Source organism: Chrysochloris asiatica, unplaced genomic scaffold, assembly GCF_000296735.1.
Source record: "Chrysochloris asiatica unplaced genomic scaffold, ChrAsi1.0 scaffold00005, whole genome shotgun sequence".
NCBI lineage: Eukaryota > Metazoa > Chordata > Mammalia > Afrosoricida > Chrysochloridae > Chrysochloris > Chrysochloris asiatica.
Genome location: NW_006408523.1, coordinates 12,218,996 through 12,238,987, shown reverse-complemented (window position 1 = coordinate 12,238,987; position 19,992 = coordinate 12,218,996). Strand labels below are relative to the sequence as shown.

The following is a 19,992-nucleotide window of genomic DNA, read 5'->3' as shown; positions in this document are numbered from 1 at the left end:
CACATCTCACACACAGAGACAAAAACAGATTAAAAGTCAAAGGATGGGGAAAAAAAACATACCAAGCTAATTGCAATAAAAGACAAACAGGAGTGGCAGTACTAATCTCTGATAAAATAAGCTTTAAGGAAAAAACAAGCATAATAGATAAAGATGGACATTATCACATGATTAAGGGGACAATTGAACAAGATGACATAACCATAATAAATATCTATGCTCCCAATAAAAGAGCTCCTAAATGAATAAAGCAAACTCTAATAGATCTGAAGAAAGAAATAGATGAATCTACATTAGTTGGTGATTTTAATACACCACTTTCAAAAATGGAAAGAACAACCAGAAAGAAACTTGACAAAGACACAGAACAATGAAATAACACAGTCAGCCAACTGGACCTCATAGATGTGTACAGAGCATTTAACCCAAAAACAGCACAATACAAATTCTTTCCCAGTGCACATGGAACATTCTCTAGAGTAAACCATGTCTTAGGCCACAAAACAAATCTTCACAAATTTACAAATAATAAAATACTACAAAGCATCTTCTCAGACCACAATGCTATCAAGTTAGAAATCAACAATAGGAAGACCAAAAAAATAAAGCCAATTACATGGAAACTGAATAACATCCTGCTGAAAAGTGACTGGGTAGTAGAAGAAATTAAACATGAATTCACAAAGTTCCTAGAAATAAATGAGAACAAAAACATAACATACCAAAATTTTGGGGACATGGAGAAAGCAGTTCTGAGAGGACAATTTATTGCAATAAACACACACATCCCAAAATAAGAAAGAACCAAAATTAACACATTAACACAGCATCTACAACAAAACAGACCAACAGAGGGAATCTACAGCCACCAAAAGAAAAGAAATAATAAAGATTAGAGTAGAAATAAATGAGATAGAAAACAGAAAAACTATAGAAACAATCAACAGGACAAGAACCTGCAGATCAAAACACCAATGAGATATCATCTCACACCAGCAACAACAGCAAAGATCAAAAAAGTAGAGGACAATAAATGCTGGCAGGGATGTGGAGAGACTGGGACGCTCCTGCATTGCTGGTGGGACTGCAAAATGGTCTAACCTCTATGGAAAGCAATATGACGCTTCCTCAGAAGGTTGGAAATAGAAATACCTTATGATCCAGCAATTCATCTACTTGGTATTTACCCACAAGAAATACAAGCCATAACACGAGTAGATATATGCACACCAATGTTCACAGCAGCACTATTTACAATAGCAAAAAGATGGAGACAAAGTGCCCATCAACTGAAGAATGGATAAACAAGCTGTAGTACATACACACAATGGAATATTATGCTATTTTGAAGAATAACAAAGAGGCTGCAAGCCACCATATAACATGGATGAACCTTGAGAACATTATGTTGAGTGAAATTAGTCACAAACGGAGAAATACTGCACAGGACCACTAATGTTAAGAGTAAGAAAAAGAACCTACACTAAAGTGGGGGTGGATACTTTGCTGGCTACTGGGATGTGGTGGTGAGGGGAGGGAGGGGAAGGTAGAGCACAGGGTAGGGAATAGACACAGGATAGTTTGTGTGCTAGGGAGGGGGGCAATATACAAGAAGGGGGAGGGGAATGGAAGAGCAAAGTGGATGGGAAAACAATTCGGCAGGTTTGCATGGGCTAAGTGGGACAGAGCTAAATAATGATGTATGTACACCTTGGAACAACAGGGCTCTGGGGATACAGGGATTGAGACATGATTGGAATGGGGAAAAGGTGGGAAATAATGTTAAGATGCTGTCTTTTGAATCTTGGTTTTCCTTGCATTTTATTATAAAATAGACAGACACTGGAGGAGGAGAGAACGGAATAGCCAGAAATATCACCATAGAAAGCTCGAAAGTCTGTCTTCTGCCTATAACTGACTGGAATACCTAAAATGGGGCTACAACGTGCCCAGTGAAGGAGGCTTTCTGTGGAGCCTCTATATTAGATAAGACTATAGGTGGAATCCTGAGCAGCATCCAGAATCTTCAGAGGGAAATTTCCACTTGAAAGGACAAGCAGACTAGCCTGGAGTGGCTAGAAGAACAGAAGGTATTCTTGAAAGAAAGACAGACAGGAAAAATATAAAACAATATAGGCAGAATGACTGATTACTACAAGAACAAGCAAGTAGTTCACCCAGGAGACATCAAGGTAAGTGGTCGGGTCCCTTCAGAGCAAACCCCCTTCCAAGACTAAAACTCAATGGGAATACACGCTCTGATTGATGACCACTTTCATCACCGATAATGGGAAGTGAGGGAAAAACAGCAATGAAGCTGTGAGCTAAGCCCTACAATGTCCAATAGATTCCTGTGAACCCGGGTGGAGACCTGGTTGGCCAGCAGTGTGGCAAGACCTGGGGACTCTTGGGCCCAGAGTCAGTGAAATAGCCATAGAGGACTAGAGTGGAGAGTGAAGCGTCCAGCTGATAAGAGAGGACATATGCACAAAAACACCCACACTTGCAGGTAATACCCACTTGACCTGGCTTCAATGACTGGATGATCGAGCTCAACTAGAAGAAGAAAGAAGAGGAACAAAAAAAGAGTAATCTGATACAATTTGATGAACTTGACCTACACCTATGGGTGCAGTAGCTCAAAAGAGGGAACAAATCTTTACAGCAAGGATCATTCCCACCCCCTCCACACACAGAGTAGACTGGGATGGGCAACTTGGACACTGGCTATGAAAAATGGGGCACTACAAAGGCAAGAAGTGACTGGTTTACAATCTTTCAAGAGGGAATCTAGATCCAGAGGGCATGGAGGAAGACAGAATCTCCAGTGAGTAGTGTCCAATCTGTCTAGGCTGGGCTGATGAAAGGAAATGTAGATAGGTCTCCTGTGGTACAATAGTGAATAATTGTTATCAGGACTGATTGTGAGGGTTGGAAATGTAAAGGTGGATGTTTTGTAGCAAAAGAAGCATGGTTGACTTTGCAGTCCAGAAGCGGAAGTCCCTGGGACCATCAAGGGAGAAGATCCGAGAGCGAGACCCTACCCAGAGAAGCAGTGACGTCTGACATGGCGGCAGAGAAGATGATGTGGAGAGATGGTGCGGCTGCGGACGTTAGACCCAGAGAGGGAGAGGGGCTGTATGCCAATGACCAGGGGGCAGGCATGCAGGGTATACTTTGTGGTTGGTTGATGATGCATGGAGGGGATTGTAACCATGGCAATGAAGCGATATACAATAGGATGAATGTAAAGCTAATGTTCTCCCATGTAAACTATCACATAATTCACAATAAAACATTAAAAAAAATTATGGTAAGCAACAGTAAAATATTACTATTAACAATAAAAACCCAAGTCTACTTACCCTACTTCATAGGATGCTAAACCTTCTTTGACTAGCTGGTCATTAATACTAGCAGGAGTCATTCCAGGAGTACCAAGGGAATCAAAAAGCTCTATTAAGAGTACATTATCTTCCAGAATTTCTGTAAAATCATTCAGATTAGTTGGGAAAGGAAACAAGTATACTGACAAATGACTAAATGAGGTGTTCAAAACATTAAACTTAGTATCTATCACGGTGCCTACAAAAGGTTTCTCATTATAAAAATTAACAAAAAATTCACTTTAGGTTACTGTGTGTCATCAGTTTCAGTAATGAGCCAAAAGCAGTTTAAAAACCTTTTAAATTACAAAAAATATAAAAACAAATATGCTTATTGAAAAAAGTTTTCTATCATGATTTTGATGTATTTTAAGGATCCAACCGAGTTCCAGGAGAACAAAAGAAGTGATATGAGAAAGCTGAGAGCTTTTATCAGATTGGCACAAAGTGAAAATGAAATAAAACTAGGACCTTCAATTAACTGCAGTTTTTTACCCTTTCATTTTTAAGGACAAACAGTACTTAATTTTTTATTTCTTTTAGGAAACAAATTATTTATTAGATAAGACTGAGGGTACTGATAATCTGCTGAGGTGTAAATAGATGATAGAATAATTTATACAGTAAATGCCTATACTTTCTATCCAATAGGGCAGGGATGGGAAACACCCAGCCCAAGGGCCTACAAGATAGTTGGTCTGGCCCTACCAAGGCAACCGCAGGTAGGACTGAAATTCAATAAATCTAAGAACTTTTTTCATAATCACATAAATCTATATTGTGACATTATAAATATCAATATGGCCCTTGGCAGGAATAGGTTCCCCACCCCTGCAATAGGGAGATAAAAGTTGTTAGTCAGAATGGTGATTCTACATAAGATAAACAGTAACATTATATATAACCCAGGCCATCTCCTTACTTTCCATTGCTTGTGTTCCTTTTAGTTATTTGGTTCACACTTCCCATTCATATCAGGTTCTTTATTCTAATAAAGCCAGTTTTCCTTGTGTCCTGTACCTTAACCATCTTCCCTGCTGTCCTCGAAATTAAAAAATATAAATCTCCCTTACTTCGAAGCTAAAAATTCATATAAATGGGAAGCTTTCATTCTCATCTGTGCTCATTTATCTTATTATAAATTTCTTGAATTCCCAATCTAATCATTGGATGGGGAACAGTATCTTTGGTCACACCTGTTAAACAACATTATCTTGGTCAATAACTATGGTATGTCTAATATGTAAATGGTATTAGTATAATAAACAAGTGAGAAAAAAAGGGGGCCAAGAAAAGATCTCCAAGGAAGGAGTCATGAGGTATCCATGGGAGGATACTCAAGAGGGATGCTAAACAAAACAAAACTAAAACCACAACAAACTGTCAAAAGGCAAGTTGGTAAGTAGAATTATCTATGTTAAACTCTGCTCAAAATTACTGGTTAGAACCGCTGAATGACTAATCCAATGCTGTTGAGTTGATTCCACCTCAGCGACCATACAGGACAGAGATGAACTGTCCCATAGGGTTTCCAAGACTACAAATCTTTATGGGAGCAGACAGCCTCCAGGACTAAATCGTTAATTGTTCATTTCAGAGAAAACAGATATAAAAATTCTATAGACTAGGTATACAGATTCTTTAATCACATTTATTTTCAATAGAACGATTTCATATCCTAAATAAACATGTTTTTGTATATTTTACTCTAATACTCATTAGCTTCTGGTGTGGTGCAGCAGTTTAAACTCACTAGCTACTCCTTGGAAACCCTATACAGGGTTGCTCTGAGTTGGAACTGACACTATGGCACTCAACAGTACTCATTAAGTCAAACATAGCTAGTGCTTTCTACAGCTTTGGACCTGATTTGTTTGATTAAACATTAGATGAAAAACGGATTCCCAATCTCCCTACTGAGACTCGAGGACAGACGTGTTCAAAAATCAGAATTCTTCACATTAAGAACTACACAATATATATACCACATATTTTGTAATACCATCAGAGTCTGGAGCAAGATCCCACAAACATGATTATCCTGAAGTAGACATGTATGAATATTCATTTTAAAAGACATAAACACTACATAAACTCATGTCAACTCAAATCAGGATTTGCCATTAAACATCTGATTTACAGAAATTGTTGGATTACAAAAAATTGTAGATTAGTGGTCAGCCTGTGCTTTGGACCCAAACTGTTAAAAAACATGCATACTTTTCCCCCCAAATTATGCTAAGATCCTACAGTTGAATTTGCTTAATTAAAATTAACCAAAAACAAGCAATAAACTAAAGCTATTTACTAGTTATATCCTGTATCTCCCCTATCTCTTCTGCAAATTCACCTTTAACCTCCATGGCACCAAAGTTAAGAGTCTCAGAAAAATTGCAAACAGAAACAAAAGAAGCCAATTCCCGGCTTTTTCACTTTTAAGAGCTTCCGTCCAGGGTGACTTGACCTTTAATGGTAATTTTTGCTTTTATGTGCTGACTTCAGACGCAGAGTCTGCACAAGGCATGATTTGGAGTGTGGTGCTGTAGGATAAGCACTGGACTGCCAACCGCAAGGTCAGCAGTTCAAACCCATCAGCCACTCCTTGGGAACCCTACACAGGGTCCTGAAGAGTTAGAAACAACTTTACAGCAATGAACAATTTTCAATAAATGTTTATCTTTCACTACTACTACTGATGACACATCAAACTCATTCTAAGACATGCGCAGTATTGCATCATGATATATCCTTACACTTGATTATATGCATGATTATGTAACAACAAATACAAATGGAGTGAGCTTACTAATGACTGAACATGTCATAAATTTATCTTGAGTCTTTTCTTCAAATTTTTCTTTAGCTTCTTTAGACCACTGCATTGTCTTTTTACATGGTTCAATATAGGCCAGCTTACATCGAATTGCCTGTGTCACACAAAATTCCACCATTAATATAGTTTATTTCTAACTGTTTTAGGATTAAAATAAAATTTTACCTGTCTGTATAAAACAATAATTTGTGCCTGAATATGTTTATAGTATTAGTAAATAAATTTACAAAAGTATTCATCATAGTCTTTAGAAATGCAAATTATTGGAGACAGTAGAATATTTAGTTGAATGGCTTATAATTATTGTGATGAAATTATGAGCATCCATTAAAATAATTACAAATATCTTCTGATACACTGCTAAACAAAAGTGTACTATACAATGTACTAGGGTACATAAAAAATTCATGCAAATATGGAATTTGGAGATAATGGCAATTTTCTATTAACTTTTTGATGCACATTTGTGTATATTAGCTGAATTCATAATTATTACATATATAGAAGACATGAATATATACTCTTTAAAGTATATATATAAAAAAATGAATAACTGAATTGTTCTGACTGACTCCCCTCTTTATAGTCAGTTGAGTTTTCAAGATTTTTGGTAATATTTATTTTTTGAAATGAAAATAGCTAATAACAATGCCAATAACACAAAATCATATAATTACAGAGTAAGTTTCTTTTCTCTTGGAATCCCCCAAGATAAAATATTTTTACATATTTTTCAAGACTTCTTTCTTTTTGTACACATATATTTCGTATACTTGGAGTCCTGGTATGGTACTGTAACATAAGCACTGGACTGCTAACTGCAAGGTCAGCAGTTCAAACCAACCAGCTGCTCCTCAAAAACCCAATACAGGGTCGCTATGAATCAGAACCAACTTGATGGCACTTAACAATGACATCAACATTACATATATTTAAACATAAGTGGGAGTTCTGGTGAGGTGCTCAGGATAATGCACTGGACTGCAAGGTCAGTTTAAACTGCAAGCAAGGTCAGCAGTTCAAACCCACCAGCCACTCCTTGGAAACCCTATACAGGGTCACTATGGGTTGGAACTGACTTGACAGCACTTACAACAACAACAATAACAAAACATACGTGGGATCACAGTAAAAGTACTTCTGAGATGCAGCTTTATCACTCAATATATCATAACATAAAACCATTAACACATTGCATTTCTACTGCAAAATGACATCTTAAAAGTGGCATACCAGTAAGTACTTATAAAGACAGAAATACAAATATTTAAAGTATTTAAAATTCATACTTATTTGTTAAGACATACAGTATTATTTCTTAAATGGTAGTTTTAGCATATCTATATATTTATAAAATGATGGTCAACAGAACATTTCTATGGTGAAAACTTAAAAAAAAAAAGCCCTATTTATGCTAATTTACTAACTGTAGAACAAATACTAAGTAGGTTACCTTCTCTGGAGGATTCAGAAACTCATCCTTGATTTTACGCATCTCTTTAAGTGTTATTTTTGCAGTATTTCCAAAGTCAACATATTTAACTTCAACTTCTCGATGCCCAGGCAATCCTTCAAAAATTATGAAATTAGAAATGATAAACTTGGGAAAGAAGTAATTATCTAGCAAAATTTAAACTGTTCTACAGCCAGCTAGATTAGATACTTTAATGTTAAACATACAAACATGATTTTTTTTTTAAATGTAGAAAACATTTCGAATGCTCAAAAATCATCCACAACACATGGCTGTTCAGAGTAGGTAGAATAAGAACTGACATTCAGTTTTAAACTATCTAAAGGTCACAATCAGAATTAAAACGACCGCTATCAAATAGCATGTGGTATAGTTTAAAAATTAAGAATGACTCTTTGAGTGACAGTGACTCATTGAAACGCTATGTGTCCCCTAAGCAGAACCCAATATCCTGAGCAAGCTACTTGTCTCTAAGTCTCATTACTTCACTTGTCAAAATGGGTATAACAACAGACTCTAATGTCAGTAAGACTTTTCTGAGGATCACTTAAAAGACTTTGCAAAGCATCTGGCACAAAGTAAGCATTTATTGTCTGTTAGTCAACATAGGTAATCAAACAAAGCAAAATATTCAATAATCAAACTATAGATTCATTCATGTAACAATATCCAACTGACATTTTTTTTTTTAATGCTATTTTTGGATATATTGCAAAGAACAAGCAGACATGCTTCTCTGTCAATCTCACTTCTATAATATAAAAGCTAATACCAGAGATACCTCTGGAAGGTTCAGAGAGAATACACAAAATCGCCATTAGCCTTTCTCAACACTTCCATATACAGTGCTACTGGATTGGTTGCCAACATTTTCAAATGTAAAGATTGACATCATTGCGTCACTTCAATGTTGCTGATGTTGTTAAGTGCCATTGAGTCAGTATCAACTCACAGTGAACCTGTATATGGTTCCCAAGGAGTGGCTGGTGAGTTAGAGCTGGCAAGCCTGTGGTTCAAAATGACGTTGTAATCCAGTGTTTTATCCCACAGCACCACATCAGGAAGTGGGGAGGAAATACAAGCCTTCTCCTTATTTCTTGGCAAATGTGAAATCAGGTAGAACGGTACTCAAGACAAAACTTCATGCAACTCAGACCCTCTTATTGTGTACATCTGCAATAACTGAAAAGCCACGTGTTTGGGTGTAAGGGCAGAAGGTAGGGAAGCTCTCCCCACATGCACTGGAATCCCTATAGCTATGTGGATATTCTCAACTGCATCAATGCCTCTTGATTTTTACCTTTTTTAAGTCTCTGAATGAAGGTAGTATTTTAAACAAATTAGCAAATAGATAAATAAGTGGATGTGGAATAAAATTTAAAATACATTCTTGACTCCAATTGTCAGTCAAGTAGAGAGGGCAGGGACAGGAAACATGGACAGACTCAAAATTTATTTACCTTCAAAAAAGAACAAAACCCAGGAAAACTCACATTTCAGATGTCCAAACAAGCTATTAAAAATCCACAGATATCAAAACAGTGTGGTAGTGGTATAGGGATAGATATAGAGTCCTAGAACAGAGTCCAGAAATAAATCCACCTATGTCCTGGTGTGGTGCTGTGAGTTAATGCACCAGACTGCAAAGCCATTTGAACTACAAGCTTGGTGGTTCAAGCTCACCAGTTGCTCCTTGGAAACCCTATGCAGGGGCACTTAACAACACCAGTACCACATCTATATCCAATTGTTTTTTAAAGAGTTCTAATCCCAGGAGCTCTGGTAGCATAGTGGTTACGATTGGGCTGCTAACCTCAGGGTCAGCAGTTCGAATCTACCAGCTGTTCCCCACAATAAAGATGAGGTTTTCTGCTCCCGTAAGGATTCACAGGGTCGCTATGAGTCGGAACCGACTCCCCGGCACACAGCCACCATCACTACCACCACCAGTCATCTGTCACTTTGTTGTACTGTGGCAGCGTGCATGTTGCTGTGGTGCAGGAAGCTATGGCACCAGTATGATAAGTAACAGCAAGGTCACTCATGCTGGACAGGCTTCAGCTGAGACTCCAGACTAACACAGACTAAGAAGAAGGAGAGACACAGTACTTCTGAATGTTTACACATTGAAAATGTTATGAATAGCAGTGGAATACTGTCAGATTATTGAATATTGAAACATGAATGTTGTTGTTGTGGTTAGGTGCCATCGAGTCAGCACCAACTCCTAGCGACCTTATGTACAACAGAACCAAACACTGACCGATCCTGGGCCAACCTCACAATTGTGCCAGGCTTGACACCACTGATGCTGCCACTTTGCCAATCCATCTTGCTTGGGGTTTTCCTCTTTTTCTCTGACCTTCCACCTTACCAAACTTGATATCCTTCTCCAGCGACTGGTCCCTGACAATATGTCCGAAGTATGAGATGGAAGTTTAGCCATTTGGCCTCCAAGGAGCACTCTGGCTGCACTCCTTCCAACACAGATCTGCTGGTGCTTTTGGCAGCCCACCCACGGCACCTTCAATATTCTCCTCCAATATCATAACTCAAAAGCATCAATTCTTCTATGGTCTTTCTTATTCACTGTCCCACTTTCCAACACATATGAGGTTATTGAAAATATAACACCAGAATACTGTCAGATATACTACTGAGAGATGAGCCCCTCAGGTTGAAAGGCACTCAAAACACGACCAGGTAAGAGCTGCCTCCTCAAAGTAGAGTTGACTGTAATGATGTGGTAGGAGTAAAGCTTTCAGGACCTTCATTTGCTGATGAGGCATAACTTACATCAAGGAGAAGCAACTTGTAAATATCCACTAATAATCAGGACATGGAATATACAAAGTAGGAATCTAGGAAAACTGAAAGTTCTCAAAAATGAAATGGAACACATAACGATCGGTATCATAAGAACTGGTGGTGGTGGCTGTGTGACCTGAAATCAGTTCCAACTTATAACAACTTGTATAGGGCTTCTAAGTCTCTATGGGAGCAGAAAACCTTATCTTTGCCCCAGGGAGTGGCTGGTAGATACAAACTGCTGACCTTTTGGTTGGCAATCCAGCTCATAATCCACTATACTACGAGGCCTGAAAAGGACTGGTACTGGCCATTTTGAATATGACAATCTAATGGTCCACTAAGCTGGTAAAGAAAAATTGAAGAGAAATAGCATTGCTTTTATCATCAAAAGCAACATCTCAAGTCCTATCTTGAAGCATAATACTGTCTAAAACGGACACTATCCATACACCTACAACACAGATCAGATATTATTATTTCAATTTACACACCAGCCACTGAAGCCAGTGAAGATGAAATTCAAGAATTCTAACAATTCTGTACCTGGACCAAGAAACAATTGTTCGAACAGAACATGGGAACACTGAATGGTTAAAAATTAAGAAAGGTGTGCAACAAGGTTGTATTCTTTCACCATACTTATTCAACCTGTATGCTGAGCAAATAATCCGAGAAGCTGGGTTCTATGAACAAAAACGTGGCATCAGGATTGGAGGAAGACTCATTAACAACCTGCGATATGCCGATGATACAACCTTGCTTGTTGAAAAGTGAAGAAGACTTAAAATATTTACTGATGAAGATCAAAGAGCACAGCCTTCGATATGGATTACATTTCAATGTCAAGAAAACAAAAATCCTCACCACTGGACCAATAAACAACATTCTTATCAATGGAGAAAAGATTGAAGTTGTCAAGGACTTCATTCTTGGAGCAACACTCACGGAAGCAGAAGTCAAGAAATCAGATGACGTATTGCATTAGGCAAATCTGCTGTACAGGAACTTTTTAAAGCGTTGAAGAGAAAAGATGTCAGCTTGAGGACTAAGGTGCGCCTGACCCAAGCCATGGTATTTTCAATAACCTCTCAATAACCTCATATGCATGCGAAAGCTGGACAGTCAATAAGGAAGAACACAGAAGAATTGATGCCTTTGAATTATGGTGTTGGAGGAGAATACTAAAAGTGCCATGGACTGCCAAAAGAACTAATAGATCTGTTTTGGAAGAAGTGCAGCCAGAGTGCTCCTTGGAGGCCAAGATGGCCAAACTTCGCCTCTCATACTTTGGACATATTGGCAGGAGGGAACAGTCACTGGAGAAGGATATCATGTTTGGTAAGATGGAGGGTCAGAGAAAAAGAGGAAGACCCCCAACAAGATGGACTGGCCAGGTGGCAGCATCGATGGACTAAAGTGTGGCAACAGTAGTGAAGGCGGCACAGGATTGGACATTGTTTTGTTCTGCTATGCATAAGGTCGATATGAGTCAGTGCTGACTCGATGGCACCTAACAACAACAACAACAACAACTTTTTCAGTCTGAAATTGATCAAACCGCAATCAAGATGTAATGATAATTACAGGTGATAGAAATACAAAGGCTGGAAGAAAAAAGATAGGCTCTGTGCATGGAGAATATGGCCTTGGTGATAGAAAAAATGCTGGAGATCTTATGACAGAATTTTGCAAGACCAATGACTTCTTCATTGTGAATACTTTTTTTTTTTTATTTCAATGGGAATATTTTATTTCTATAACAAGAAATGTCATGTGTATATTTAATTCACCCAGGCTATGCTCACATCGATTGAACTTTCCAGCAGGTGCAACTACCTGTTGTTCACAGTTTTGAAACTTTACAGTAACTCCCAAACTTACAAACATATCCATACATACAAAACAGATAAAAAAGATAAAGGGGAAGGAGACACCATGCAGGGAGTATATTAATAATGTAAAAATTAATTTAAGAAGCTGCAGAGACTGACAGAATTTTTTTTAAGGTTTTAACAAAAGCAAACTCAGATGAAAGGTCAAGGATAGAATAGAAGCAGTAACCTACTGAGCAGACAATCTCTCTTGTCACACATGAATGGTAAATTTAGCAGTAGTCCACAGGCAGGAGAGAAGATGATCAATGTTATTCAACTGAACATTTGGGACCCTTTTCAAATGTCACAATTAACCTTATATAGGAGGGTGAGTCAAAACACTTGTATACTCTGGTTGTATTAGTGAATACCTTTTTTAAACAACATAAAAGACTACTATATACATGGACCTCACCAGATGGACTACACAATCATCAAAGTGACTACATATGTGGGAAGAGATGGTGGAAAAGCCCCATATCATCAGCCTAAACAAGGCCAGGGGCAGACTGTGGAACAGACCATTGATTGCTCATATGCAAGTTAAGGCTGAAGCTGGAGAACTTTTATCACTCATGTATTACTTGTGGTGGTGGTGGTGCACATTGGAGTTGTCCGACTCACATGGAAAAAATGGTGCAGTTACTATGTAAAACAGTTTGGCAGACCTTCCCCTTCCAAAAGTTAAAAATGGATGCAAGTCATGATTTCATGGGGTATCCCACTCGATAATGACTTAAGTTCTGTTCAACTTCCTAGCTTGATATGTAGTGTCTGGCTGGGGTCTTAGGAGCTTGCCAATAGACTTTCAAGGTCTCTGTTCATCTGGAGCAACAGAGGAAGGAGAAAAAGAGGAGGACATGGATACATGATTAATTACCTCTAGGAACAACTGCCTCCTTTGCCATGAAACCAGAACTTGATGGTGCCTGACTACCATCACTAAATATTTTGATCAAATATTCTATAGACGAATTCTCATCAAACAAGGGAAAAATTTCATGGAATCTAGATTCTCTACAGGCTGAATAAACCCCAAAACTATTGCCCTGAGATAATCTTTGTCTTAAACTAAAAATATCTCCTGAGTTTTCTTAAATCCAAACAACAGTTTAGCTTAACTAGTAAAGAGTATCTTTCTTGAGCACTGTGTTCTTTTAAGACCTAGCTATCTGTGGACAAAGTGACAACAACTTGAAAGATTAAACAGGAACCCGAGGAGGTGGTGAGTTCCTGTGAATGAGGGAGTAACAACTCAGAAAAGGAAGGTGAGAATGGCTGCACAGCTTGAAGAATGTCATCTATGAAACGGAACTGTACACATGTGGAAACTGTTGAATTGGTATATACTATCTGAGTATATTCTCAACAACAAAAGAAAAATAAATCATTTTAAAAAACTTATCAAACATTATATGCACACCAGTGTTCATAGCAGCACTATTCACAATAGCAAAAAGATGGAGACAGTCCAAGTGCCCATCAGTGGCAGAATGGATAAACAAACTGTGGTACATCCACACAATGGAGTATTATGCTACCTTGAAGAGTAACAAGGAAGCAGTAATCCACCACATAACATGAATGAACCTTGAGGACAATATGCTGAGTGAAATTAGTCACTCACTGAAGGAGATATATTGCATTAAGACTATTATTGTAAAAGCTTACGAAAAAGGAAGAAAAAGGAAAAATTATTCGTTGGTTACTGGGTGGGGTGGGAGTTGGGGGTGGAGGGAAGAGGGGACGGTAGAGCACAGGGTAGGAGATAAACACATCACAGTTCAGGTGTTGGGGTGGGCAATACACAAGAAGGGGAAGGCAGACAGAAGAACAAGGTAGATAGGAGAACACTTAGGCAGACTTGCATGGGCTAAATGGGACAGAGGTAAATAGTGATGAACGCTCAACCCTGGAACAAAAGGGCTCTGTGATACAGGGATTGAGACATAGTCTGAATAGGTGAAAGAAGGGAAATAATATTAAGATGCTTGACTGTCTTATGAACTACTGACCTTGTAGTTAGCAGCCCAAGTCCTTATCCTATAGTGCCACACCCAGGACTCCAAACAGAACTATTCAAAGTAGAACTATACAAAGTATACATTACAACTTAACACTGAAAATATTTACAGGTTGTTGTTGTTAAATGCTGTCGAGTCAGTTCTGACCCACTGTACAGTGACCCTGTAAGGGTTTCTGAGGAGCAGCTGGTAAGCTTGAACCTCCAACCTTGTGGTTCAAACTGACTTTGGAGTCCAGCGCATTAACCCACACACCACACTAGGACTCCACAGAATAATGACTTAATAAAAATTTTAATACAAGAAGGGTGGAAAGGAAACAAGCATTACTAGGAGGAAGTGGGGTAACTGATGTTAAATAGAGTGCATTGCAATCTGTTCAAAACTGATGATCTGTTCTGTAAACCTTCACTCAACTGACAATCAAAAGTTTAAGAATTGTAATTCTGCTGTATGTTGAGGGAAGGAGAGGACAAAAGGACTAGTTGAAATCTAAAATAATCCTGAAGTCAATGACATATCTAAAATTGAACTATCAATTGAGGTAATAATACATATTATTTAGAAGAAATAACAACATACCAAAAGGGGGAACAAATCTTTACAGCAAGGATCACTCCCACCCCCTTGGTACACAGGGTTGATAGGGATGGGCAACTTAGACATTGGCTACCCAAAATGGGGGTGGTGGGGGTGGGGGTGGGTACTACAAAGGCAAGAAGTGACTGGCTTACAAGCTTTCAAGAGGGAGACTAGTTCCAGAGGGGACAGGGGAAGGTAGAATCTCCACTGAGTGGTTTCAATCTGTTGGGACTTGGCTGATGAAAGGAAATGGGGACACTTGTGGTACAATAGTGAATAATTGCTATCAGGACTAACTGTGAGGGTCAGAAATGTAAAGGTAGATGTTCTGTAACAAAAGGAGGGGAGTGGTTGATTTTTCAGTCCAGAAGCAGAGGTCCCTGGGACCATCAAGGGAGAAGGGCAGAGTGCAGGACACTACCCAGAGAAGCAGTGACGCCAGAGATGGAGGCAGAGATGATGATGTGGAAAGATGGAGCAGCTGGGGACTCTGTAAACATTGCAATGAAACAAAATATGATAGAATGAATGTAAAGCTGGTGTTCTCCCATGTAAACTATCACATAATTCATAATAAAAACTTTAAAAAAAGAAAGAAAGAGCTACAAGAACTGAGAATAATTCTGCTGGGCAAATAAAAGAAATGGAGACAGGGAGTAAAAGGGAGAGGAAGACTCTCTTCTGTGTGTGTTTGTGTTAAGCCTTTCAGCACTATTATTATTATTATTTTACAATTTAACATTATAAAAAACAAAGCAGACATTACAAAACAAACAAGCAAGTATAAAAGCTACCATTTACCAAACCAGGGGTGATCTTCAAGGTGGAGTTCAAAAGGGACCATGAAAATGAGAGAAAGAGGGCAGGTGAATCACACATGGGTTTTTTTTTTTTTACAAGAACTCCAAAAGACACCCTAAAAACTGTCCCCTCCCTAAATGCTACTACTTAGAGAATTCAGAGGCCTATCTTAAAAGTTGAAATGGACTCGATGGTACTTAGCAACAACAATTGTTTCTGATTTTATTCCATCTCCCTGTCCACGATGCCATTATTATTTTTTATGTCATTATTGTTCAATTTGAATTAAATTATCTAAGGGAAACATGAAGTCCTGGTGTGATGTTGTAGGACAAGCACTGAACTACAAGGTCGGTTTGAACTACAAGGTCGGCAGATTAAACTCACCAGCGCTCCTGGAAACCCTAGACAGGATCACTAATGGATTAGATCTGACTCAATGGCACTTAACAATCACAACTAAGGGGGGATACAGAAAATACAGAAAAAGATACTAAGCAAAGTTTGGTAAGCAATTCCCAAGAAAGCTAAATATAATAATTCAAAAGGATAGCTGATAGGACACAAAAGATTTATTGCTCAACAAACATGGGACAAACACGAGTAGTCAATACAAAGAGACGGGTCATCAATTCTTTACTAATTAAACTTTGGTTGCTTTGTAGCATCTACTGGCTTTATAAGTAGACTTTTAATGGTTCACTACTACTACTAAGTTAGTCACGTCAAACAAATTCTAAGGAGTCAGAAGTTCACCTTCTGTCATTATCACTAACTTTCTAAACTACAAAGCAAAATGCTAAGATCAGATCATATTACTTCCAAGACTTAATTTATATCAATTAAAGTAATATTTAAGCATTACATTTCCCTGTACAAATAGTGTACACTTTCCTACCAATGACTTTAGCTCGGTACCAAATGCCATCTTCAAATTTAGCTACACAGGCTTGATCTTGAACCGGACAGAGGATTTCCAGATTTTCCCCGTCTTCATTTTTATAGAATTCCTCCATTGTCTTTAACAGAAACAAAAAATCCAGGTTCTCTATCTAAGAAACAAAAGAACAGAGCACAGTAGTAGGATAGCGACTTAAATTATAAATGCTGAATGCAATACAGGCATTCACAAAATTACTAAATATTAGAACTAGAAGTACACACAAATGTATCAATTGTACTGGTTATTTTAAATAATTATTACAGTTGTTGTTGTTGCTCCTAAGTGCCATCAAGTTGTTTCAACTCATAACGACCCTGTACAGGGTTTCCAAGGAGCGACTGCTGAGTTTGAACAACCAACCTTGTAGTTTAAACTAACCTTGTAGGCAAGTGCGTATCCTACAGCGTCACATCAGAACGCCATATATGTATGTGTGTCTGTCTGTATGAATGCATGTGTATATATACACATGCACATATGTATGCGTGTACGAACGATATGTGTGTGTATATGAATGTATGCATACTTTGTATGCATGTATATATTCCCAAAGAATTCACAATAAAGCTATTAGAGCTAAAATATGAATTCAGCAAAATTACAGGGTTTAAGGTCAACACATAAAAATAATTTGGGTTTCTATACACCAGTAATGAAGAATCTGAAAAGGAAAATTAAAAAGACAAAACAAAACCCTGCCATTTTCAATAGCGTCTAAAAGAATCGAATACCTAGCAGAGCAGTAATGTAACTACGGAGGTGAAATACCGGCTCACTGGAAACTATCAAATATTGCTGAACGGAAGAACATCTAAATAAATGGAACTGCACTCCATGTTCATTAGAATTAGGATTAGAAAACCTAATGTTTTTAAAACGTTGAGAAAGCAGTCTACTGATTTAATGTAATCCCTACCAAATCTCCAGCAACTCATTTTCGCAGAAACGAAAAGATCAATCCTCAAATTGATATGAAACTACAAGGGACCCAGAATATGCAAAAATGAAAATGAAGAAAGAAAATTCATACTTCCTAATTTCAAAATATAAAGTTACCGCAATAAAACCAAAATAGTACTAGTAATAATGAGACACATATAAATCAGCGGTATACAACAGGGAGTCCAGAAATAAACCCATATATGTGTGTTCAACTGATTTCTCCACAAGGGTGCCAAGTCTATGAAATGAGAAGAAAGTAGTCTCATCAGTAACTGGTGTGGGACAACTAGAGATGCTCACGCAAATGAATGAAACCGGACTTTAACTTTAGACCACACATAAAAATTCAAAATGGATTATAACCTACACCTAAGAGCTGTTGTGTTGTTCAGCGCCACCGAGTCAGTTCTGACTCATAGCAATCCTGTATAGGGTTTTCGAGGAGCTACTGTGAGCCTCAACCACTGACTTTGCTATTCAAACCAACTTCTCAGTCCAGTACGTTAACCTACTGCGCCATACCAGGACTCCAAATTTAAGAGGTCGTATCTGGGCAGCATGTATTCTACACCTAATTGTTTCTGATATATATACATATATATATATAATCACATTAACCACAGAAAGAAGCACCACTGGGGGAAGACAGACGCCATGTAAACATCGCCAAGGAAGCTCAGGAATGTTGGGGCTACCAAGTGGAAAGAAAGAAGGATCTTCTCCCATAGCCACACAGAGCAAGACTTCGCCTTTAGCAAGTGCCATGAATTTGCACTTGTAGCCTCCTGAACGTGGAGAAAATACGTTTTTCTTCATTAAAGCCACCCACTTGTGGCACTGCTTTTACAACAGGACCAGGTAACTAAGACAAGAACTTCATCAAAATTAAGAATTTTTGTTTATCAGAGGACTTCATCAGAAAGTGAAGAGGCAGCAAACAGAATGGGAGAAAATATCTGGGAATCATGTATCTGACAAGGGTTTAGTATCCAGGTGGTATAAGGAACACAAACAACTTAAAAAATAGACAAACCAACCAAGTAAAAATGGGCAAAAGACTTGCAGATATTCATCCAAAGAAGGCATACAAATGACCCACAAGCACATGAAAAGATACTCAAAATGCACTGTTGTTTTGTGCCATCAAGTCAGTTTCTGAGAGCAGCTGGTGGGTTTAAAAACGAACTTTGTGGTTAGTGCTCAATGCCTAACCCACAGCACCACCAGGGTTCCTTCATTACTAATTGTTGTTGTTATGTGCTGTGGAGTCGGTTCCGACTCATAGCGACCCTGTACAGGGTTTCCGAGGCTGTAAATCTTTATGGGAGCAGAGAGCTTCATATTTCTCCCGCAGAGCGGCTGGTAGTTTTGAACAGCTGAGCTTGCGGTTCCCAGCCCGATTCGTAACCACTACGCTACCAGAGCTCCTTCTCATTAGTGATTATATAAATGCAAATAAAAATTATTGTTAAGATAAAACTTCTCAACACTATGACGGCTATTATCAGGCAAACAGAAAATAAACAGTGAACTAGAAGATAGGAAAAAATTGGAACCCTCATCTATTGCTGGTGGGAATGGAAAACACTGGAGGTGGTGCCGTTTAAAACAGTTTGGAGGTCCCTTAGAAAGTTATACATAAAATTACCATATAAGCCAGCCACTCCATTCCAAGACATACACACAAAAAATCTGAAAGCAGGGCCTCAAACAGATAACTTACACACAATGTTCGTTACATTGTCACAATAACCCAAAAGTGGGAACAACCCAAGTGCCATCAACAGAACAATGGGTAAGCAACATGTGGTATATGGCGCTGCAGGATAAGCATCGACTGCTAACTACAAGGGTGGTGGTTCAAATCCAGCAGCTGCTCCTTATAAACACTATACAGAGTCACTATGAGTTGAAACTAACTCAATGGCACTAACAACAATAACAACATGTCTGAATCTTGAAACATTGTTGTTGTTAAGTGCCGTCAAGTCGGTTCCGACCCATAGCAACCCTGTACAGGGTTTCCGAGGCTGTAAATCTTTATGGGAGCAGAGAGCGTCATATTTCTCCTGCGGAGCGGCTGGTAGTTTCGAACTGCTGACCTTGAGGTTCGCAGCCCGATTCATAACCACTAAGCTACCAGAGCTCTTTGAATGTTGAAACATTAAGCTGAGTTAAAAGAAGTCCAGTGCAAATGGGCAAATACTGGAGGATCCCCATTTATATGACACTGTTAGAAGAGACAAAATAATAGAGACCAAATGCGTAGTGGTTACGAATCGGGCTGCGAACCTTAAGGTCAGCGGTTCAAAACTACCAGCC

The 19,992-nt window shown here is 38.4% G+C and overlaps 1 protein-coding gene across 1 annotated transcript in view; it reads right to left on the bottom strand.

Annotated features, from left to right (window-relative positions):
- The window catches only part of RNF17 (ring finger protein 17), a 132,881-nt gene that overhangs the window by 56,686 nt on the left and 56,203 nt on the right, over positions 1 to 19,992 (bottom strand). Inside the window, exons 17-20 of the mRNA XM_006832058.1 lie at positions 16,684 to 16,837; positions 7,673 to 7,788; positions 6,193 to 6,313; positions 3,366 to 3,486 (exon numbers count right to left, since the gene is read on the bottom strand). Of these exons, the coding sequence (XP_006832121.1) occupies positions 3,366 to 3,486; positions 6,193 to 6,313; positions 7,673 to 7,788; positions 16,684 to 16,837 (512 nt within the window). The remainder of the gene's footprint in view (positions 1 to 3,365; positions 3,487 to 6,192; positions 6,314 to 7,672; positions 7,789 to 16,683; positions 16,838 to 19,992) is intronic.